The sequence below is a fragment of the Mus caroli genome, chromosome 13 (genome assembly GCF_900094665.2).
Source record: "Mus caroli chromosome 13, CAROLI_EIJ_v1.1, whole genome shotgun sequence".
Lineage (NCBI taxonomy): Eukaryota > Metazoa > Chordata > Mammalia > Rodentia > Muridae > Mus > Mus caroli.
In genome coordinates, this window is record NC_034582.1 from 6,246,961 (window position 1) to 6,270,047 (window position 23,087).

At 43.4% G+C, this 23,087-nt stretch overlaps 1 protein-coding gene across 9 annotated transcripts in view; it reads right to left on the reverse strand.

Annotated features, from left to right (window-relative positions):
* Positions 1 to 825: 825 nt before the first annotated feature.
* The window catches only part of Zmynd11 (zinc finger MYND-type containing 11), a 76,919-nt gene continuing 54,657 nt past the window's right edge, over positions 826 to 23,087 (reverse strand). For 7 of the 9 annotated variants that reach the window (XM_021180012.2, XM_021180011.2, XM_029485001.1 and 4 more), the window contains 11 exons: positions 14,511 to 14,588; positions 13,520 to 13,612; positions 11,775 to 11,862; positions 11,160 to 11,215; positions 10,309 to 10,386; positions 9,487 to 9,605; positions 6,955 to 7,162; positions 6,330 to 6,566; positions 5,515 to 5,787; positions 5,117 to 5,302; positions 826 to 2,982 (listed from right to left, as the gene is read on the reverse strand). In XM_021180012.2, coding sequence (XP_021035671.1) covers positions 2,860 to 2,982; positions 5,117 to 5,302; positions 5,515 to 5,787; positions 6,330 to 6,566; positions 6,955 to 7,162; positions 9,487 to 9,605; positions 10,309 to 10,386; positions 11,160 to 11,215; positions 11,775 to 11,862; positions 13,520 to 13,612; positions 14,511 to 14,588 — 1,539 coding nt within the window. In that variant the 3' untranslated portion in view covers positions 826 to 2,859. The remainder of the gene's footprint in view (positions 2,983 to 5,116; positions 5,303 to 5,514; positions 5,788 to 6,329; positions 6,567 to 6,954; positions 7,163 to 9,486; positions 9,606 to 10,308; positions 10,387 to 11,159; positions 11,216 to 11,774; positions 11,863 to 13,519; positions 13,613 to 14,510; positions 14,589 to 23,087) is intronic. The other 2 variants (XM_029485005.1, XM_029485004.1) reach the window with 1 other exon arrangement.

Sequence of the window (23,087 nt, forward strand, 5' to 3'; positions counted from 1 at the left end):
CCAGGCACACGGCCCTCACTGAGTGAGCTCTGGCCTGGGCTTCGAGACTGTCGCTTTGTCCACACTATTATGGACTCATACCTGTTAGTTAAGGCTTTCTCAGTTGAAAACCTTTCTGAACACAACTGTTAAGTCCACACTTGGGGTGGCTGTCGAGGGTATGAGGTGTTTGCTTGTGTTTTAGTTTAGCACAGGTGAGCTTGTTGCTTAGTGACAAAGACAAAATGAACAGAACATTTTGTGATGACAGTTGGAAGTTCGAGAGGAAACCATCTCATCCCAACTGTGACCCCACTACTAGACGGCAGTGATGAAACCACGGAGAGCTGCATGGAGACGGGCTGATGTTGGCGTGAAGGCCGTAGACTGGTAAAACAGCAGCATCTGCCACCCAATGAGAGCAAGCCGGCCCTGGCTGCTCAGTGTTCATCAAGAGCAGCCCTAAGTACATGATCTCGCCCTCTTCTGAGAAGTGACCCATGGAATCCAGTATAAATGTTGAACAACTGCACCAGATAAACTTACATTTTCCTTTTTTTTTTTTTTTTTTTTTTGTATTTTTGTGTGTGTGAATTGTTGCCTGTATAGTGTGTGCACCATGTGTGTGCCTGGTGTCCACAGAGGCCTGAAGAAGACACTGGCTTCCCTGGAACTGGAGTGACAGATGCTTGTGAGGGGCCATCTGCTAGAGCAGGCAGTGCTCTTACCCAGTTCCCGACATGGCTTCATCATCATTATGAGCAACTCCCGCTCTCGACCAAGCCTTTCTGTAGCTGTGTTGTGTCTGGCAGCAGACACTGAGCTAAAGCATCTTACTGACAAGAGTTGTTGGGTTTTTTAAATACATTTATTAACCAATGTTAACACAGTAAATGAAATCTATATATTGCTAGTCAGAGCAGCTTACAAAATGCCAGAGGGCATCATAGAACTGGACAGCCACAATGGTACTTACAATGTGCAGAGCGGGACACTCAACACCTTGATAGAGCTTTAGGATTGCAGAAAAATTTAATGAGTCCTAAAACAATCAATTGTAATTTTACCTAAAACTTTTACAAAACCAGGCCACAATCTCTTTTTTTAATTTTGTTTTTTTTTTTTTTTTAAACACACAGTTTTCACACTGTAGTAACTTGGAAATGTGCAGCCGTGTCGACAGAGACAAGAAGCCAAAGTAACAGGATCCTCACGTTCATGCAGCTATCAGGTAAATAGTACATACTCTGGAATGATTTTACACCAAAAATATTCCCACAATAACTTGCTCTCACAGGGGTGGGTCAATGTCTGAAAACAATCAAAGACCGTCAAGTGTCCTTGTTCGGGCAGCGCAGCAGCAGTGATGGTACACGGCAGCGAGGAGGGGGCGGTGGTGCCAAGCTTGCTATTGCAGTTCCTGTATAACCCGGGGGAGCTCATGGGCTAGGGTGGTTATACAAAAGAGCTCGCCCGTGTGGCAGTGCAATAGCACCGGCACTGCGTGGAGGAGGCCTCACAGCCGGCTCCTTACTTTCATCTTTAGAGTGACCCTGATGGACCGGAGAAAACTGTCTTAAAGGCTTTTCTCCCGACTCTTTCACTTCTGTTTTGAGTAATTGCTTTAATAAATATCAAAGGTCTAAATAAATATTTACAAATTATTTCTCTAACCTCAAAAAATAACTAAAGGATAAAGTAGGAATTTGGTTTGGTCTGTGATGAGTCTTGGAGGAGAAAAAAAAAACCAATTGGTGAGATAGTTTTAAAGAAATTTAATTTTCCTGGTTGTCTTTTATATATCTATGTATAAAAAATGTTATTCAACTATCCATTCCTACCAGTAATGCTGCTTAACCAGACACCCCGCAGAATACAGACTTTGTACAAATCACGGTATCTTTAATACAAGGAACGGAGCATGCATTCTCACTGTGTACAGTCAGGGATTTGTCAGAAGCAGCGACCCTCCCCTACAACACAACGGCTTCTGTGACACGCAAGTGCTCTCTCCCTCTGAGTAGGAGACACAGGGTGGGTTAGGGTGGCACTGGGGAGGGAAGGTGGGAGGGGACTCAGTAATAAACTCGTATGCCTCAGCTGTAATTCCGTGTTCTGAGTACAGGTAGTTTTTGGCTTTTGATTTTTGTTTTTGCTGCTGATTTTGTTACAAGCACTCATGTCAGGACAAAGATGAAATGTGCAAACTTTAAAATTTAAATATTCATTTGTCTCTAAGATCCAGCTCAGTAAAAGATTACCCCAGTTTCCCTGCAATTTTAAACTACAAGATCAAAGCTAATAATTTGTTATAAAAGTTATATATTGAAAAGAAATAATGAAAACACAATTGGGAAATATTTAAGAAAAAATACGCAGGGCTAGCCCTGCTGTGTCAACCCTGTTCCCTAGATTCAATCACATGCCGCCAGCACAGCCCCAGGCAAGGCCTGTGGGCAGGAAGCAAGCTGCCCACACCAGCTCAGCAAGGTCACGGCCAGGTAGTCTGTTCGGAAGCATCTGCCGCTCGCTCTTACATTCAGCTCCGTTCTGTCTCTGTTAGACTCTCTCTTAGTCACCTGTTGGTGTTTTTTTTAAGATTTGTTGTTTAAAGGTTAAAATTTCTGTAAAACCTAAAAATGTTTTAAAATTTGCTGAAAATGCAACAAATCCGCAATTAGATTAATTTAGAGTAATACCCTCCATTGATGTTACTTCAGCCCCCGAAAAATGCCGGAGGAGCATTAACAAAAGATTTAAACTACTGTGCAAAATTTCACCACGAAAAGTGTTTAAAGGCTGGTGCAAAATGGGAAGCAAATTCTAAACAATTTTGGCTTCTTGGGAACAAAAACCGCTGCGTGTGAGGGTGCGGCAGGCTCATCTCTTCCGGCGGCAGGTGCGCTTGTGCTCTGCGTGCCAGTGCTCCTGCTGGCACTTGATGGAGCAGTAGGACGTGTTCCAGCAGCAGTGGTACATGGCCTCCTCCTCACAGTTGTAGCACTGCAGGGCAGGGGGCACATGTGAGGCCAGCATCAACAGCCCAGGACCCGCTATGCTTCTAAGGCTTGCAAAGCTCTCTGGCTCAGGCTAGCCCACAAGGGCATTCGCACTGGAGTATCTCATGCGATCAGACCTCAGGTGTCTTCCCAGCACTGCATCAGCCCGGGTCTTACAGGCTCATTCATTCCACCAGCTCCAGTGTCAGCTGTCCCTGCCCTCCTGCAGTGCTTCCCTCACTGTTCCCCAGCATCACATCCCTCTACAGCACATACATGATTGACACCCAGCACTCTCATCTGCATCCCTACCTTCCATGGACATTCATTTGGTGTGTGGGTGCTCCGGAGGAAGCGCTGGGCTCCTATGTGTTAGGGAATCAGTACTGTACGGCCACACCCACCCAGACCTAGGGAGACCTTTTCCTCACTATTCTACCAGGGTCAGCGGGGTCAAAGGTGGCTAGTATTGAGGCCAGACTATTAGACATGGGAGAAGAAATGAGGGGAAAGTTCATGCTTGAGTTTTAAGCAGGCAGAGCTGGTGGCTGCACCACTGTAGACGCCTGCAGGGAGGATGAGCAGCAAAGCCAGAGTAACCAGGCTGTGCTCCTAACCCACGAGACTACAGCAGTCCTCTGCAGCAGGCTGACAGACTTGATGGCAGCCTAGAGTCCCAAAGCAGAACCCAGAGCATTCTCTTACACTGGGCTGGTAAAAATGCAGCCTTCCAGTTTTCCTCTTGGTTGCAATGTTTGCTTGTTTTTGTCAACATTAATATTTTGAGTTTTGTGATTTTGCTACATCAACAATGGCAGCTTCTGCCCTACCACTCGCTGGCTGGGAGTAGAGTGAGCATAGGTTAGCCACTCGGGTTGGAATTGTAATCTTGGGCTGAGGCTACAGACTAAGCTTAGTTCACCTCCTGGTCTCCCTGACAGCCCTGCCTTCATCCCCTTTCTTGCAGATGCTCTGGCGACCCAGCTTTCCTAGCATGCTTTTCACTCCTCAGTTCTCATCTGACATTCAACATCTGTGTGTGTTCTTTCCTGTCCCCCTGTGAGTTCTTACCGTGCTGGGAGACAACATTCAGAGCAGAAAGCTGGGGTTTGGATCCTGATTTAGGACAACCCCACCTCTCAGGCAACCTCAGTCAACATTCAGTGTCAGAAGTCTTCACACGCCTGTCTCACTGCACTCCTGTCTCCTAGAGCTAAGGAGCAGTTATCTCCTCCACATCCCCCTCCTATTTACTTTTGATTTTCTGTGAACTTAGAGTCATGTCTTCAACATATCTAGTGTGTTGGGTAGAACAGAATCATCAACATGGTGTCTGAACCTTCTGACACTCGCTTAAGCCCACCTAGGCCCATCTGTGACACCTGTCTCCTCAGGCAGCAGCTCCTCCCAGCAAGCGTCCTCACAGGCTTCTGTGGATGTGCCCAGATGCCCTTGTTGCTCTTGCTAAGTCTTTATAATATTTTTTTCTTATCATATACTTTATGAAAACCTTATATATATACATAATCTTAATAATAGAAGTTGGGTAAAAGGAAGAATTATCACGAAATGCTATATGGAATATCATCTAAATTGAAACCAGGTTAGGAGCTTAAGGGACAACTGTCCACCAGGTAGTTCCTTCAGGACTTTGGGGCTGAAAAGGTAGCCCAGGGCTCTGTCCCAAGGGGAAGAAAGGCTTAGAAACAGGACTTGGTGACACTTCCAAGTACTCCTGGAGGGAGGGGACTTGCCAACCCATGACATACACTTACTATAAGCAAGAGGAAGCAATTTCTGTAAACTACCATAACTGGAACGTCCTGTTGGGAGGCACCCACCAGGTTTCAGCTTGGACACTACAGATGTCACTACAGTCGTCACTACACAGCCCAGTCAAGCTTGACCCCTCACACAGCAGTATCTGCACAGCTGGGGAAGACGCTGGTGACTGCACTGGGAGTGCTCTGCCTATGTGGGGCTCCAGGGCATCCTCTGAGTGCTCTGTAGTTATGGTTACTTCTGGGGGCCGTGTGTGTGTGTGTGTGTGTGTGTGTGTGTGTGTGTGTGTGAGCGAGCTGCCCTCACCACAGCAGGTATGGTCGTGTTCCCAGGAGCAGTAGGGACGGTGTACTCACCCACTGCTTCTTCTTGGTCTGAGAAATGAGCTGCTTGTGCTGCGCCGCTAGCTTCTTGATTTCCTCTACAAATTCTTCCTTACACTTTTCCTTCACCTGCTTACACTTTCTGTCCATCTCACCCTGCATGTTGGCTACAGCTTTGTTTACAGCTTGTCTTTTTTCTTCTTCCATTTCAGAACGCAACTGAAATGAAGACAGTGACAGATAAGATACACACATAGACAAGGCCTCACTGCTGGGATCAGGCTCTGTTCCCACTGTTTTGGTACACTATTTTGGTATAAAGGCTGTTAGCAAGAAAGTATTACTAATGTAAACTATGAGGAATACTGGCTCAGCCGCTCCTGTGAGAAGCTTTCCACTCTCCACCGCCCCCCAGCAATGCACAGCCCCACCTTTTCCAGCGCTTCACGGACCACTCTCTCTGTTTCACGCTTGTGGTCCGACTTCATTCTGTCTTTAAAGTCATTAAAAATTTTGGTGTACTTGTCGTGGCACATGCTCTGACAGACGCCATCACTCGTCGTCTGAGTGCTTCGATGCAGCATCCGTGGGGAAGAGGCACTTAACTTCTTGGTCTGGGTTGACACTGACACCCTCTCAATTGGCTGAGGCATTGTGGGGATTTCCTGGCTGGAACTTACTGCTTCCGTTTCTGGTTCGGGTTCCTAAAGTGTTTTGAAGGAAAACAGGGTAATATAACTCACCCTGATTCAGTTAAGATAGAAAAACTCAGTGTATGCACACACGCATGTGTGCACGCACACACACTGCTGTTACCAAGCAGGTAATTAAGCTGGTCTCATGTAATATTTTATCAATTAAATAAACACTCCCCAGCCCCAATCAGTGAATGAAAAATTATAGAATAGCTTAAGAAAATTCTAAACAAAAATTTCATTGTAATTTCACTATAAACATGATGGATTTTACTTGTAAAGTTTTTGGTTTGTAAACTATAAAATCATTATCAACTTTAGTCATTTCCTAGAGTCCTAAATCACACCTCATTGCATGTGTCTAGATTTACAACTTCACAACATGCTCCGTTCATACAGAAAAAGCAAGCTTGCCCACGGTCTCCTTGACTTAGCGTTGGCATGACTGGGTTATCAGATAACTGCTGTTTTACACAATGCCATGAAACACGATTCTCGGGAACGCAGCAGCGCCCTGCTCGCTCCCCGGCCTCTGCTCCCCGGCTGCTTACTGGGGACGGAGACTGTGCACTGGCGTGCTGGTCGAGCAGCAGTCCACAACGACAGGAGTCGGGAGACTGGGCCTTAACTTGACGGATATTACTTGACTGTCTTGAGCGTACTTTGAGACTCTTTCCTCTTTCGATTGCCACCTGGACACTGTGAGGCGGGCAACTTACTTCCTTTTTGGGCTCCACACTCTGATTACGTCGTCCTTTCTTTGCTCTTGGCTCTTGAGTGACCTTCAGCTGTGGGCATTATAAAAGTAATATCTTATTACTTGGCACACTAGGAAATACCTCTGTGTTGAAAATACTTGTAGCGGACGCGCAGGAGAGAAGGGAGTCCTTCCATCCACTCAGCAGCCCCTTGCTTCGTAATTGCTGTGGATTGGTGGTGAAAGCCAGCGGACCCGCAGAGCCGAGCGGCGCACTTACTCTCCTCCCACCAGCTGGGTCAGGCTCCAGGTTGCTTCTACCCACTCACATCTTTGCACTGGTTTGGTTACTTGTGCAGAGAACTTTACAGATGTTTGTAGGAAAGGGAAAGAAGATGTCAAAACCTGTTTATGACAGTGAGGAGGGTACATGGAGAATCAGAGTCAGCAGAACCTTCTTACCGACACCGGTGACTCACCTGTTCATTACTGGTGGAGGAGATACTGGATTCTGCCTCTTCCTCACCTCGGTCCTCATTCTTAGACTTCCAGAACCTTCCTTCACGGAGGAAGCGCTGATGCAGTTCCAGCTCGTCACAGGCCTTTTTCCAGCCCATGCTGCGCTTCACATGCAGTCGGTGAACATTGACTGTGATATCCTGAATGTTTTCAGAAGGAATCCAGGCTCTGTGGAAGCATTGGGAGGTGTAGTTAGAAACCCCACGGTGCTGTGAGATTTAAGCTCATGGTGTGGAGTCTGCCTACTGTAAAGAGCAGCATGACAACGGCTGACACTCGGCTTGACAAACTCTGAGCCAGTAGGCAGGAGGTGAGGAGCCAGTTCCCAGGACACACTGACTTGCTCACTGTCCCCTTTGTCAGCTCAGCTTGCCATTGTTCACATTTTTAGAAAGTACTACCTATTGTCTTAGATAATGTAAGCTTGCAGGACCCATCCTGTTACATGCTGATCAGCTTTATGAAACCACTTCAAAGTGCGCGTGCGCACACACACACACACACATACTGATGGCCTGCTGACTGGAAGGAGGTGATGTATGTTCCTGAGACATGGTGTCTCTGCCTTTATAACTGAGCTACAGAGGTGTCAGGAGGTAAAGGTGATCATGATGATGGAAGTCATGAGCTCCTGTTGAATAGGGACAGTCAGCAAAGAACACTAGTGACCAACTTCAGTGAGGATTCAGTGTTAAGGTGTGCAGAGTGGTCTAGTCACCTACCAGGATGGATGATCCTTCCCTTACATTCTCAACTTAATTTAAAACATTTCCACGTATAAGTTGCAGTTTAAATTAACACTGGGTACTCAGAGCTATAGAAAAAATAAAAAATAAAAAGAACAGACACCCAACAGTTTAAGGCTAATACAGTAATAAAAATGTATAAACTGATTCTGTGACTTACTACAAAGGACCCAAAACGATTGAACATCTTTCTTGCAGGCTCCCAGTTGGGGTTATGCCATCTCTAGCAATTTATAGCAAAAAGGTCTGGCTGCCTTAAGGAAGCTGACTGGTACAAAGCAACTGACTATCTTACAGGTCCTAGAAAACCCCACTACAACAGACCCCATGTGTCAGGCAACAGTTGGCTTTCCTGGAGGCTAAGTCAGCTTCACAGTCTAGAGAGGAGGGAGTCCAAAATCAGTCACTTTACGTTTTCTGCCTCCTACGAGTAATACAATATTCTATGAAAAACACACTCCTGAAAGCTAGCAACTAGCGCCTTCTTGTGAGCCGTGTTCTTTTGGTAGGAATTCACAATTACCATCTGTTTATTTCCAATACATTAAATACTCGTCATAAGATGGATGTTTTACTGTGTGGTCTAAGCAATCACGCATGTTCTATCCAGATCAAGGGTTCTGTACTACATGGTAGAGTCGGCTCTATTGAGAGGCCTGATATTCTTCCTATCTTTGCATGAGGAGAGCCTGGCCAATGTGTCTGGATGACAGAAGTCAGTGCAGAGACTGATTCCACTGGAATATGCACAGAGTCCCTCTCTAAGAACCTGAAACCAACTCGATGTGATGTGTGAAGCTTGTAATGCTGAAATTTACCTCTTCATCAAAGCGAAAATGTTCACTCTGTAGTGAAATCGTTCATTATAATGACATTAGTTTCTGTCTGCTAAGTACATCTCCAAGTACTTAGTGACAAAACAAGACACTTGGAGTATTCACAGGGACATAAGATAAATGATAAAGTACATGAAAAAACCCAGTCCTTTGTTTTGAAGCTTCTCATACATTACTGACCTCTGCCCAAGACACTGAGCCCTAAGGAGATGTTCAGACAGCTGACTTTACTGTGACTCCACTTTTAGAACCTTTTTTGGCTTTATCTATGGACTCTCCAATGCGAATTCTCAAAAGTTAAATTCACTTTTCTAATCCAAACTAATTGCAACGAGACTTAGAGGAGAATCCTGTTAACATCTTAATTCTCACTATGAATTAAGGCCCTAACAATATTGAACATTTAAAAATTATGTGTGTCATCCTGCAGATTGGTATCTTTTATGAAATATTGTTAAGTAATTTTAGGGTCAACTTCTTTGTTTAGAATACACACATTGTATGCATTCCACATATGTAACTGTTTAGGCTTTTCGAACTCATGCCTTGGAGTGGAGCCGATGTGTGCTGTCCCATCTCCATCCGTACAATCCTGAATTGATTGGTTCTGCCTGTTACTGGGGTCATGGAGAAGACTCAATACCTGTGCATCTTTACAGTGTGAAGCGGCTGTGAGGACCCTCCCATGCCCTGCATGATGGGTTCAATTTCAGCACAAGTTTGTTCTACACCTGAGGACAAAGCATCCCACTGAAAATTTCTGTTTACAACAATACTGAAAACTTACATAAGTTATTACTAGCTACAGGCATGTGTGAATGTGAAACAAACATGGCACTCCTGTCCCTAAGAACAGTCACCCACACATTCATAAGCTCAGCTCTGGCTACTGCACAAGCTTGTAAATTACCTCTGGTGGTGATGGCCAAAGAAGCGAACATCCACTTGATTGTCTTCTTTCTGCATGACTTTGGCTGGCCAAAACCCAAAACCTTTCATTTTAGCCCAAACCAGCTCATGATTAGGTATCTGAAAATGATATGTCATTTTTTTTAATATTGAACTACTTAAATAGAGAAACATGGGTTAAGTAAGGCATAATCTAATTGGATAATATTTCCTTTTAACTATGAGATATATAAAAGTACTTTTTTTTTCTTTTGACATCAACAGAAATAACCACAATTCATATGTTTAAGAGAAAACACAATTATAGACTATTTTCCAGATGAGGCAGAAGCTGGGATAAGGTTGCCTCTAAATCCAAGAGCCCCGTGCATGACAGCAGTGAGCAGAGTGCACTGAGTGTGCGTCCAGCACCACCTGGGTGTGTGCTAGGAAGGGAAGAATTTTAGGACCCACAGAGACTTTTCTGATTGTGAGGTCTCCTACGTCCACCTGATGTCAGAGTCTCTGGGGACGCTGCCGTTTCATAGGAAATGATGGAGCAACAGAGCGAGGCAAAGCCTCAGGGCTCTTGTTGACCAGGAAAAGCAAAGGCTCGCTCTCCTGTTTATCAAGGGGCCCAGGGCATGGTCTTACTAAGTGCTGTTGACATTCAGAACTGAGAACTGATTGTTGCTTTGTCATGTTTCATCTGTGCATTCTCATTAAGACCACATGAGCTATATGATGTAAAGAAATATATTTCACAGGCTTTATCATCCATAAGTAAGCAGGGAATAACTAGCAAACAGTTCTCTATAAATGAAAATCATAAAAGTCCACATACGCAAGGGTAGCAGAACCAGTTGTCAGGCCGTGCGTTTGACAGATAGAAGCAGTTCTTGCAGAGCTGCAGCTCGTCCAGCTGAAAAGCAAAGCAATGGTTTGAACCACGGCAGGAGAGATGCAGCTGCGTGGGACGGCAGCACGTGTTCTCAGGCCCTTACCTAATCTAGTGCACTGCAACTTAACACCTTAATATGAGAGAAGGCCTTGCCACAGTGGGACTCCTCCACTCACAAACCAGGTGACAGTGTCCTTCCCTGGCTGTGCCCACTTCCGGCCTTGCTTGCAGAGATTTCTTCATTACTGTACAGGTTATTTCTTTTCCTGTTGCCAACTTTTCTCCAGCAGATAGCTCTCTGTGCCCTAGAGTTTATTCCTACATCACCATTTCACTCCTTCTAACACAGAAGTGATCCAATAAGACTTTAATAACCAAAAAAGAAAATCTGAATTTGAAATGAACTGAAGAAATCAAACTCCTTATTTGAGAATTTTTTTACAAGAAAAACTTTAGATGTTTCTCTTCCTGTATGCACAGAGAGTTTGTTCTCTGCCTTAACTGGCTTTGTCATGTGACCCTCATTCTAAGACATGGCTCTGGCTGCAGAGGGCAGCTCGTGCACATCTCACCACCTCACCAACACATCAGCAATGAGCAGTGCTTCAAAGTTACTAATTTGCCATAACATCTGTTGTTTTTTCCAAAAATATTTTACTTCCTTTCCATATATGCCAAACATGAAAATCAAATTACATTCAAAGGAAATGCCATAATTAAGATGTAGCAATGAAGGACAGAAGCCTGATGATTAGGATTATAGCAAAAGTTTAATAATTGTGAGTATAAAGTACCTCGTGACACGTGTCTTTATATAACATCCTTGCAATGTCCGCTTGCTCACTGTCTGCTGTAATTGAAGATAAACAACCTATCATCAATATTCTAGAAGCCACTGCCATTGAGTCAAGCCACTCTACTGTCATTCTGTTTACCAAACGGCAACACAGTCATCTCAAAACACACATTTTATAGAATGTTCAGGTGGCACAGGCCACTTGCGTTTAACACAACTCCTAGAGAGGGATTTCTTGTCGTTGAGAAGGAGATCTTAGTAGAAAAGTATGAAACTTCTGAAGTGCTTAGACAACCCTCTTAGCTAAGAGAAAGCCTGTGGACAGGAAGGCTGCATTTCACTGAGGATGCACTTTAGTGGGGGAGGGCGTAACTGACATTCACAAGTCCCTGAGCTAGATCCTCAGCACCAGGGGAAAAAAAAAAAAAAAGGTCAAAAGAATGCTTTCCCCACACAGGGCACTGGCCATCACCTCTGTAAGCCACACCAGGAAGCAAGCATCAGTTTAAATTCCAACACCATTACTCATGTATGAATTACAAAGAACTGTGACAGATATTCAACGTGGAATTTAATTTTTTCAAACTGTACAGAAAGACAAAAAGGATGGAACCTCCATAGAAGATCACTGTGTTGTGGAGAAGCAGCTGTGCGTCAGCCTTGAACTCCTCGTAACTCCGGTACTTCCCCTCATTCACCTTCTGTGGGGGTAAAAGACAGGACTTGAGAAGGGGACACAGCAGAATCTGCCCAGATGACATCTGAACTCTGGCTGCCTGCACCAGAAATAACAGGGCCACGTGTAGCACCGTGGCCAGTGTGTCTACTTCCCACAGTGGACTGCACAGCTGCCGTGCCTCATCTGCAGCTGTGGTGGCAGCTGCTGCTTCCTTTGCCAATAGGAAATGATTAGAACAGAGCAGGACCACATATGCTGCTGTCTTCCTAACAGCTGGATGAAGACAGGGGAGGAGCCCTTAGCCTACACAACAGTCACCAAACCTCTTAAGATGTGATTCTGAGCAGGGCCAGACATTGGCTTGCAGTGAAGTCTCAGGAGTTCCTCCATAGACCAAAACAATGCATGGCTTTCTCTACATTAGTGAGAAACAGAAAAGGACTTCCTTCAATGCACTCTTTGTAGCTTGGCCTTTGGTAGGTAGCCAAAGAGACTCTGGAGGGGTATTTCCCCCTTGTAGAAAGGAGCCCAAACTTTTTCTAGCACTTTATGTAGAGCGAAGCTACCTGGAAATAGCAAGAATTTCTGAATCCTAGTGATTTTGGCATAAAAACGGCTTGGAAAGCCAAGTCTTCTAAGGAATGTTCACATACCATGTCACTCATGAAACGTCTTTCTTATATAGTAGTACTAGTTCAACTGCCCTTTACTGATAATTCCCACTTCTCCTAGGTCATTACCTATACAACCTACATAGAATTGCAGGGGATGTAGCGCTGGCCAGCTCTGATGCTTCCCTTACCTTCCTGTAGGATATCCTACCTCTAATGGGCTAGTGTACAGCAGGCACGGGACCTGTTCAGGAGCTTGCCCAGCTACATACCTAGCCATGGAGCCCACAAAGCGCCTCCTGGTGAGCTCTGCTCTAAACCATGATTCATGTTTTGGATTGTAAACTGGGTCACAGACTGCTAAGATCACAGAAATCCTGTCTTTGGGAGGGGTGATGGCAGTGGGGTGTAGGGAATTTTGGCAGGAAGGGGCTTCAGGAGTCCAAACACAGGGTGAGGAGGGGGGCTTTGTCTTTAGATCCTCAAGCTCTATAATGGAGCACAAAGACAAAAGTAAATTTTGGGATATATGGGCAGCACAAAGTATACTTGATGGTTTAAAAAAGGATATAAAGTTGGGTGGATAGAAAAAGGGGTTGGATCTGGGAACAGTTCGAGGAGGAGGTGAATATGGTCAAAAGTAACTCTTTGCAATTCTCAAAGATCTAAGAATTACTTCTAGTTTCAACCCTAATTTTATGGTTTCCCAAGACACAAAATCCATTCTATACCCTAAGTTTTACCTGAAACTCCCAAGCACACTGCTAAAGTAGAAATGAGTAGTTCAGAAATTAATACTTTACATACAAAATGTCAAGCTTCCCCGGCTAGAATGTGCTTCCTGTAATCAGCAAATATCAGAAGCTGTAAGTGGTTGAAAGCCATGCCTTTCAAATTTTGCATTATAGTATGACATTTATAGGTAGGACTCTGTCAATCAGCAGGACTGGTGGCACAAATGCATGGTATACCAGGCTACCATGGCCACCGCCATCATGCATGCTGCTACTTACCCTCTCTCTTGGTTGTTATAGACACAGGGAAGTGGAAGTAAAGGAGCCAAGTTACCTCTTGTATGGTAGGGACGTCAACAGCTGAATGGACCAGCCTCCGGTACATAGGATGCTTACTGTCTTTTCCTTTTTTATTAAGGTCTATAGCCTAAAAGGTTTTTAGATATATAAAGTGACATGTAAAACACCAATTCCTAAATGTCAAACTATTTTATAATCTTAGACATTCGTTATAATCAATGGAGAATGGGTACAGTTAATGTAATGTGGCAGTCTTCAAGGTTTGATAGAAGAGCTCTTTAAGGAATGCCATCTGCTACAGAAGTGGATGCTCACAGTCAGCTAGTGGATGGAACACAGGGCCTCCAATGGAGGAGCTAGAGAAAGCACCCAAGGAGCTGAAGGGGTCTGCAACCCTATAGGTGGAACAACAATATGAACTAACCAGTACCCCCAGAGCTCATGTCTCTAGCTGCATATGTATCAGAGGATGGCCTAGTCAGCCATCATTGGGAGGAGAGGCCCTTGGTCTTGCGAAGATTCTATGCCCCAGTACAGGGGAACACCAGGAAGCAGGAGTGGGTGGGTTGGAGAGCAGGATGAGGGAAGGGTATATGGGGTATAGGGGACTTTTGGAGAGGAAACTAGGAAAGGGGATAGCATTTGAAATGTAAATGAAGAAAATATCTAATAAAAATTTTCAAAAAAAGAAATTCCATTTGCATAATAACTAATGCAAATGTTCATTTTTATAAATTAATATTTAAAATATGTTTTAATTGAATACAGCCAATAAAATGCTTATGTCAAATACAAAGCAAAAGGCAAAGTTCAATTCAACACAAAACATTTGTTGTAGATAATGAATAAAACAGCAACCAAACTGCCTCAGGAGGCTGAGGCAGGAGAATCATATATTCCAGTCTGCGCTACACATAGAGACCTTGTCTTGGAAACCAAGCGAGACCATAGCCAAATATGTCAGCAAAAGTTTCCATGGTTCCCACTGCAAGAGCCACAGTGCAAGGAGCCAAGCACACACTCACCCGCTCCTTCATGCGGGAGACGATGAACCTCAAGTAGGTGCCCATTTCCTGCTTGTTAGAGTGCTTCTTCTTAATGCTCTGGGAGAGAAAGAAGAGGCCAAACGAGCCTGTCACTTACATGTCCATATGTAAAAGGACTATAGCATGCAAACAATGTGTTAGATCACTTCCATCACTTGATAAACTCTGTGGTAGTTACATAACATGAGTAGTATTTCCCTCAAAAAGATGGGAATTGAAAAATATGTTGTACTTAACATAGTGCCTATGAAATGAAAATTTTCCCTTTTCTTGGTACTTTAACTTCAAAGCATTTTCTAATGAAAAGAAATAATATATGTAACAGAGAATCTCTAAGTTTACCAAAGATCCACAGTTAGTCTTTTAGGAACATTGTAAATTGACACTATGAAACAGACAGTTTCAATATATCGTATTTTGTTAAAGAGAATCTGCTGATGAATTGTGTACGGTGGGTCCACTAACAGATCTGTTTTTCAAGCTATAGACATGATTAGCTAATACACCAAACTAGTAGAAATATAAATTTTTACTAATTAGATTGTTTTATTTATCTCTCAAGAAAACTGGATTTCAGATTTCATTTTTTAGACATTTTTAGAAACTCAGACAAATGTCACTGTGTCAGAACTAAGGCACACAGCAGGGCAAAGCACTATTTCATTACACTGCTGCAAGATGAACAGGCCTGGCCCTATTTTAATGAATGTCACAACCTTTCAGCCACTAGATTTCCATTTTCCATGGCTAATATTATTTCTACCAGAAAGCTATACACTCAGGAAGGTATTTATACACACAAAGTAGTTTTAATATGCTTAACATGGAGAATAAAAGAAATATTTCCAGGTTCACTACATATGCATATAAAACTATCTAATAACATTTGAGTATTTTACTATCAAGGAACAATCTCAGGTATTTCTTTTATTTTTTGAAATAGGGTCTCATTATGTAAGCAAGGTTGGCCTGAAACTTGCCGTGTAGCCAGCCTGGCATTGAACTCATCTGGCTGAGTGCTGGTATTACAGGCACCAATCATACTTTGCTCAGATATTTGCCACTTAGGACCTAGCTCTCCTTCCATTTACTTCTCTGACCTGGACTCTTTGGCAGAGTGAAGCACACTCCATGTCTCACCCGTAGCCCTATGGCCTGAGCCACTGTGCCGCACAGGTGGTAAGCGGTTGCACACGGGGTGAAATGGGTGAGATGTGCTTTTTCTCAGCATTCAGGATAACAAGTCTACATCCAGGAAAAGGGGAGCATGGAGACACATGCTCCTAGGCGGCCGCCCTGTCAGGTCTACTCTACCACACTGTGGACACAACACCAGTGCTGTTGACCTCAAATGATCAGCCTCACTAAATGAGAAATGTCCAGACAGCATCAGCTACCAAGGAGTGTTGAAATGCTATTGATTGGGTTACGGTCTGTAGATAGGTAACTCTGTTCAAGGAAACACACAACCAACCCTTCTTGAAGTACTGAAGTATACTCACTAAATCCTGAAGCTAGCTCTGCACAAATCAAACAGGGCAGGAGCAGCTATCTTTTCTGATGCATCCTTTGAGTCACTCAAGCCAGCTGGGCTATTGCAGCCGCCTGGCTGGCAACAGTGTCCTCGGCTCTCTAAACTGTATCTATGTATGCACTCTTGCTCTAAACATAATCCTATGGAATATTTCACTCTGTTGACTTAAATCTAATTCCTTTTGATGCCAGTACCATACAAAATAAAGCAACAGAGATTTTTCTATGCACAAAAATCAGATGAAACTGGAATATCACTATGGTTAAAACATCCTCCCGAGATTCTTCTGTCTTTCAAACCCTCTGCAGCAGCAAGGACACTGTACTAATGTTCATGGAGCACATGCCCGCACTTGCCCCATCATCACCTCCTCAAGACTCCGTCTGTGTTCAGCTCTTTCGGGCTTTATCTGTACGGCCAGGGTTACTTATCGGCATAGCCATACACAGCAGTGCTACTTGGGGTAAGAATCTGGGTCTGGAGCTTTCATTTCACTGCAATACTCAGTATGACAGAGGGTGACAACGACTTCTTGCTCTGCTGAAATCTGTCTGCAGCAAGTGGCTGCAGTTACAAGTGAAGATGTAATAAGGCTGAAAGTGACTATTCCGGAACAGAGTGACAGGAAAAGACCAGACAGGGCTCACCCCCTTAGCTACATCCAGTGCAAACTGACCAGACACCTTCAGACATAATCTTTATATGTTACTTCAGGAAACTCTTACCCTTGCCTGATAAGTTCTTCTCAGGCTTAGACTTTCTATTTTAGTCTATCACAGTCAAGCGTCCTTTAGATACAATGTCAGTGTCCATTTATATAAAGCCTGAGACAGAGCGGAAGGGACAGTGCCAGCTGTGCTGAAACATGCCCTGTGTGGTACTCGGATGCCACAGGGGGAGCTGTGTGTGCTCTCCTAACCTACATCTCTGCTCAAAGGAAAACTTCCAATGTCTGTAAGTCACTCACAGGGTTCTGATCAGGCTAGTTGAAGGAAGAGACCTGGGAGTTTATAATCTACATACTGTCCTCAGTGTGACCCACACCCAACAAACCAAACCAAACCAAACCAAACCCCAAAACCATAGGCACGCACTGAGGCAGGACTTGAAGTTCCACTGCTGCTCCATTCCTGCTAAGTGTAAAGTAGTGAGGCTTCAAACACAACTTTTGAAGGTCACGTCGCAGTCCACCTGCGTGTCTTTTTCCATCCTTCCCCAGCTTTGCTCTGCTACTCATTGTATGCATCAGATACGCTATGGAGGGCAGCTCTGATTTAAGCATGTGTGGGCTCATTTTCAGTGTCCTCGGTCATATGGGTCTGACCTAAAAGAGCCCCACTGGGAGACCAGTTTGTAGGGAACATACTTTTTACAGGAAACCCAATTCCTCTTTCCTACCAACAGATAAGAAATCCTTCTCTAGACACTAAAGCTGCTCTCAGTCACACACACTGCCTGGTGGCAGTGACCACAGAGCTGTGTGTCTGGACCCACAGAGTGATAGACTCTGTCTCCCAAAGTGGGTGGGCAGTGCTTCTCAACAGAAGCAGAGCTTTTTCCAGGGATGCATGGGAATAAAATGGAGGCTGCAAGAAGCTCTTATGCCTGAGGATTGCTTAGGTTTTCTCCCCATTCCCAGGTGCATTTCAGGTTAAATATTTTATAAAAGAAACCAACAGAAGGTATGTGTGTTGATGCACATCTTTAATCTCAGCACTTGGGAGGCAGAAGCAGGAAATCTTTGAGTTTGAGGAAAGCCTGGACTACATAGAGAGTTCCAGAAGGACAGCCAAGACTATACAGAAACACCTCGTTATCAAAAACCAAAAGAAAAATATTCACAGAACAAGACTGCTGAGATAGCGTAAGGAAACAGACAGGGTGTGTGCGGAGGCCCTGGCACAGGGTGTAGGTGTAGGACCACCAGGCCACCCAGCATTTTAATAGAGGAGAAGCTCCTCCAGCCCAGGAAGGAAGGGCTTTCACAGCGAGCGTGGCTGTCAGAACCACGGAACAGAAGAAGCTACACAGACACCCACACCGCCCTCTCTCTAACCCCTTCACTAGCTTGGAAGATTATGCTTGCTCTCCACTGGCAGGCCGTAACCTTTTTCAATCAAAGTGAATACAAGTCTTTTGGCATGGCCCTCCCTAGTCAAGAGTCCAGTCCTACAGAATTACCAAATACAGCACTGACACACAGAGAGGTCAAAGGATGAGTTGAGGGTGGATCTTAGGTTCCCCAAGCTTGGCAGTAAAGCACCTTTACCCACTGAGCCCTCTTGTTTACCCTCCTTTTCTGTTTTGTGCCAACACAACTCCTTGCTACTTGTTCTGTTTTTAAGAAGGAAGGCAAACAGACAGTGAGACCTCTGCCTGCAGAGGTCCAAATCCTTTCTACCCAACACCATCTACTGTACACTCTGAACAAGGAGAAATTATGTATTTTCTGTTCACTAAACACGTTTTGCTTAAGATCATACCCATCCACTACAAGAAAAGCATAAGCATTACTTATCTTCTCAGATCTTGAGCATTATAATAAACTTCTCGAGGATTCAATGGTTTTATTTACTAAGAGCACCTGTCCTTAAAGAAGACCTGGGTTTGATTCCTAGGACCCATAATGATGGTTCGCAGCCATCTGCATCTCTGGCCTCTGTGGGCACCAGGCATACATATAGTGTACAGACATACATGCAGGCAAAACACTAAGCATAGTACATAAAAATAAATCTAAAGAAAAACTATAATAAAGTTCAGTTAACTTGCTGCCCAGCCTCCAAAAGAGAAATCGCAGGATCTAATACACTATTGCCCAAAACCTGTCACACCCTACTTGTTGCTTGGTTCCAAGTCTGTTTACTATAACACTGCTACATTTACCATGGAAATGCAATGTATAAACCATGAGACTTCTTTCCTAACCAGAGTGGGTTTAGATAGCTTCAACACTGATTACAAGACAATACCCAGGAGTTCACACTTTCTGTCTTAGACTCAATTTGAACAGCTTCTCCCCTTTTCAGAGTTCTTATTTCTTTTTTGTCTGGCTAAGCCCATAGGGAGCAAAGCCACCTTATGACAGTATATGGTTCAGGTAGCATTATATTAAAAGCAATTTTCTATTTCTCTTTAAATTAAATTTATGAAATACAGGTATCTTTAAATTAATGTGATCAATAGTCATTATTTTCGGTATTACTCACCATTTAAAAATAATGGCTTCTACTTCTAATTCACTTAAAAGCCAAATATGCATTCTATGTTTGTTAATATGGACCTTGAAAGCAAAGATATTTACTTTGGGGATAAAAATACTAAGTCGCTCACATTCATAAAAGTGAACTGACCAACCAACAAGAGTAGCCATTTCAAAGCAGATACATAAAAGGAGAATTGCATCTAAACAGCTTTCATTTATCATTTGGTCCCACTTCATTGTGAGTATTAACTACAAACCAGTCTGCTTCAGGAGTTAGGATACACTATACTACCTGTGTCCCCAAAGCATGAAGCGAGGACAGAAGTCACCCCAACTCTTGCATGAGACAACTTTCAAGTACCTCTCCCCTGCAGTCAGTGGGCTTGCTTCCACATCAGATCGTCTGAGCAGTCACTTGGCCCCTGCTGCTCCTCCACAGAGACACTCTCTGGTTAGCTTAAGTAACAGGCAAGTTCTGTTCCTTTAACCTTCACCTACCTAATGGCCACACTGCAACCCATGTTTGACAGAACCTAGGACTTAAAAGTTAACTTTAAAAGGCTGGTGTCTGAGAAGGTGCTCTGGAGTTGGTGTTACAAGCAGTTATGATCTGCCTGTTGTGGAGTACTGGGAATTGAACCTGGGTCCTCAGAACAGGATCTACTCTGAAGCGCCAAGCCATCTCTCCAGCACATCCACACGTGTTCTTCTAAAGCTTTTTTCTTTTCTTTGCAGAATCTATCCTTTGGGATGTGTTCAGAAGAAGCTGTGGCAGCATGGGGACTTGGGTTAGAGGCCTCAGTGCACTCTTAAGAGTTAAGGCCAAGGCACAGGGAACCATCGGCTGCAAACTCACAGAGCTTTGTAGCTCAGACCCAAGGCATTATGTAATAATAATAATTTATCTTTTGCTTTCTTACATTTCTTATGTTTTCATATTTTAGTACTGGGCTACATTAATCTACCATGCAATTCATACAAACACTTTTCTCACAGAGAGAAGCGCCATGTAGCTATTTAAGAAGGGATGAGTACTTTCCAGAGTTTTAAAGGACCTATGGGAACAATCTTATGTTTCATGCTTTAAGTGGATCCTTTCATTCAAAAATAGTATGTGATGTGTGTGATGTGTGTGTATAGAGAATATTATCTGGTGTGTGGTGTCTGGTATAGTGTGTGGTTTGTGTGTATGTAGGGGAGATGTCTAGGATTTGTGAGTATAATATAGCTAGTATAGCATGTGTGATCTCTGAAATGTCTGGCATATTGTGATATGTGTATTTGTTTTATCTGGTATGTAGTATGTATATATAGTGTGATATTTGTGTGGTGTGCACACACATACACATACTATATGGGATGTAAAGTGATGTAGTTTAATCAGATGAGGTGATAAACAGTCAAGCGGTATTTTTGTTATTCCTTGTGGGCAAATCTCCAAACAGTATTCCCTCTGAGGCCCAGCAAGAGAGAAGGGAACAAGGAGCTCACCCACAACTCTGACTCCTGCCTTCCTGACAGTTTCTGACTATGGATCACATAACAACTCAGCGCCCTAACTGCTGCCAATGCACACAGAGTTCACAGGGTAAAGTATGTTTATGAATTTAACCTGCGACACTACTATGAATCTACAATTCCTAGTCAAGAAAAACGAAATGAACCTATAGAGGAGAATGAATATATTAAGAGAAGGGAGAAGAAGACGGAGCCCACATTGAAACCCCATCTCTGTCATACATTTTCCCTGCTTTGTGGTACTGCTCCTTAGTCTTCTGACGTTTCATGAGGGAAAGAGAGCAAGTGTCACTCGCTCATACCTTTAGGCTTTCTGTCTGTTTGTCTACCTGCCTCCTTCCTTCCTTCCTTCCTTCCTTCCTTCCTTCCTTCCTTCCTTCCTTCCTTCTTTCAGAGACATTGTTTCTCTGTGTAGCCGTGACTATCATGGACCTCACTCTATAGAGCAGGGTAGCGTTGAACTCATTGATCTGCCTGCCTCTGCCTCCTGAGTGCTAAGATTAAAGGTGTGCGCCACCGCTACCTGGGCCTCCTTTAGAATTCTTAAAGTGATAGAAGGGTTTGATGAGTAGACAAAGGCTAGACCACTCTTTCAAGGATGACATTCTCATATTAGAAGATGCTTCTCTTAGGACTGTACAGGGTTCCAAGTATGAATGTTTAAGAACAACACTGTCTGCTCTGGTAGTCACACCACATCTGCTGGAGGCTCACACCTTCCACGAGACCCCTTCCACCACTGCAGATTAACAGGAAGCACTATGCCAAAAAACAATATGGTGCCACCCTAGCAAGTGGCTGTAGAGTTTTTAATGACAGACCATCATGCCTGTATATTAAAACAATGCTCCAAAGTTCCTTATCTGTATATTCTATATTTCACCGTTAAGAGAAAAACATCAAGAGGGAAAAGTAAACTGAAAATGATTCTGACTAATTGGATCCATAGTTCCTGGTTTTATTCTGATTCCAAGTTTCCTTAGTCCAAAAATAATGTTTACAGGTGTCACTCAAACAGTCCTGGGATTTTTCTCCTAAGAAGCTAGTAGGCTAATAAGAATGCAGTACACAGATGCACACACACACAGCCTACCACAAACTTTGGCATCAAAGAGGAAAATGACTTTGTAATTTGGAAGTGACAATGAAAATGAAGAGAAGTGAAAAGAAGACAGCTGACAGAAACCAAATGGCCGATAGAAATCTGCGCAATGCCGAGTGTGATTCACACAGCGCTGTGAGTACATCTGACGAGCTGTCTGTGCAGGGTGATGGGCAGCACACAGAGGCACACGTGTAAAACCCGGTCAGATGAGGGACCTGTGCTTTCTCTCCTGCAAGCTCTACACACAGGATGTTTGGAGACAAGGTGACAATATCCAGTAATGCACAAAATTCACACACACACCATGCACAGCATAAAGTCTGAAGAACATCACCTACAGAAAAGGAATTCTGTGAGTTCCGCTTTTCTTATTTCTATGTCATTTGAATACTTCACGGCAAAGTTTTTAAAAATGAATTTAAAACTTTTTCTAAATAACTTCTCAGGAACAAGAGTGTATAACTAGATGTTGAGGACATTTTTCTCAAAGTAAAATCTAATTAGATAGATATTCGTGAGCTACTTTTTAAAAACAACTGGCTGTGTCTGCAAGGTAACATTGTTTAGAAAGTAGGTACACTGTGCGAGATGTAAGATCCCTAAGGTTAAATGTGAGAACTATAAGATTACTTTGACTGAGAATGGTGCACATTGTCTTTTCAACCTTCAGACCTGAGACACAAGTGACTAGTCTGGCAGCACAGCTGGCAGTTGAGACTCAGCCTACTCCAGCGATGCGTTACCTACCTGGGACCTAAGGTACAACAAAGTCTGTAATGTCTACCAGTTATTAGAGACATGGCTGCCTTAAACTTACACCTTTGTGGTAATGATGGGTCTATTCTTGCCTGCCTAGCAATAAGGTTCTTCTTTACAGAGCTCCTTGGTTTTATGTGTAATTATCCAACTTCCCCAAACATTAGAGGAAAAGCGATTGGGAAGTTGATTCTGATTGAAACCACAGTTTTAGGGTTTCAGTCTATGAACCCCAAACTCCCTGAGTCCAAGAATATTTCAATCTGGACATTCATTTGTTAAATATTAAACATGATTTTTATAGAAGTTTTGGTTTTGTTTTAAAAACTACATTAACCAAAAATTTTCACTTGATACATTTAAATTGCCATTAAAATTTTAAGGTTATTGTCCCTTTTCATACTAGGAAAATAATCTTACCAATTATCTTTTTTCTTG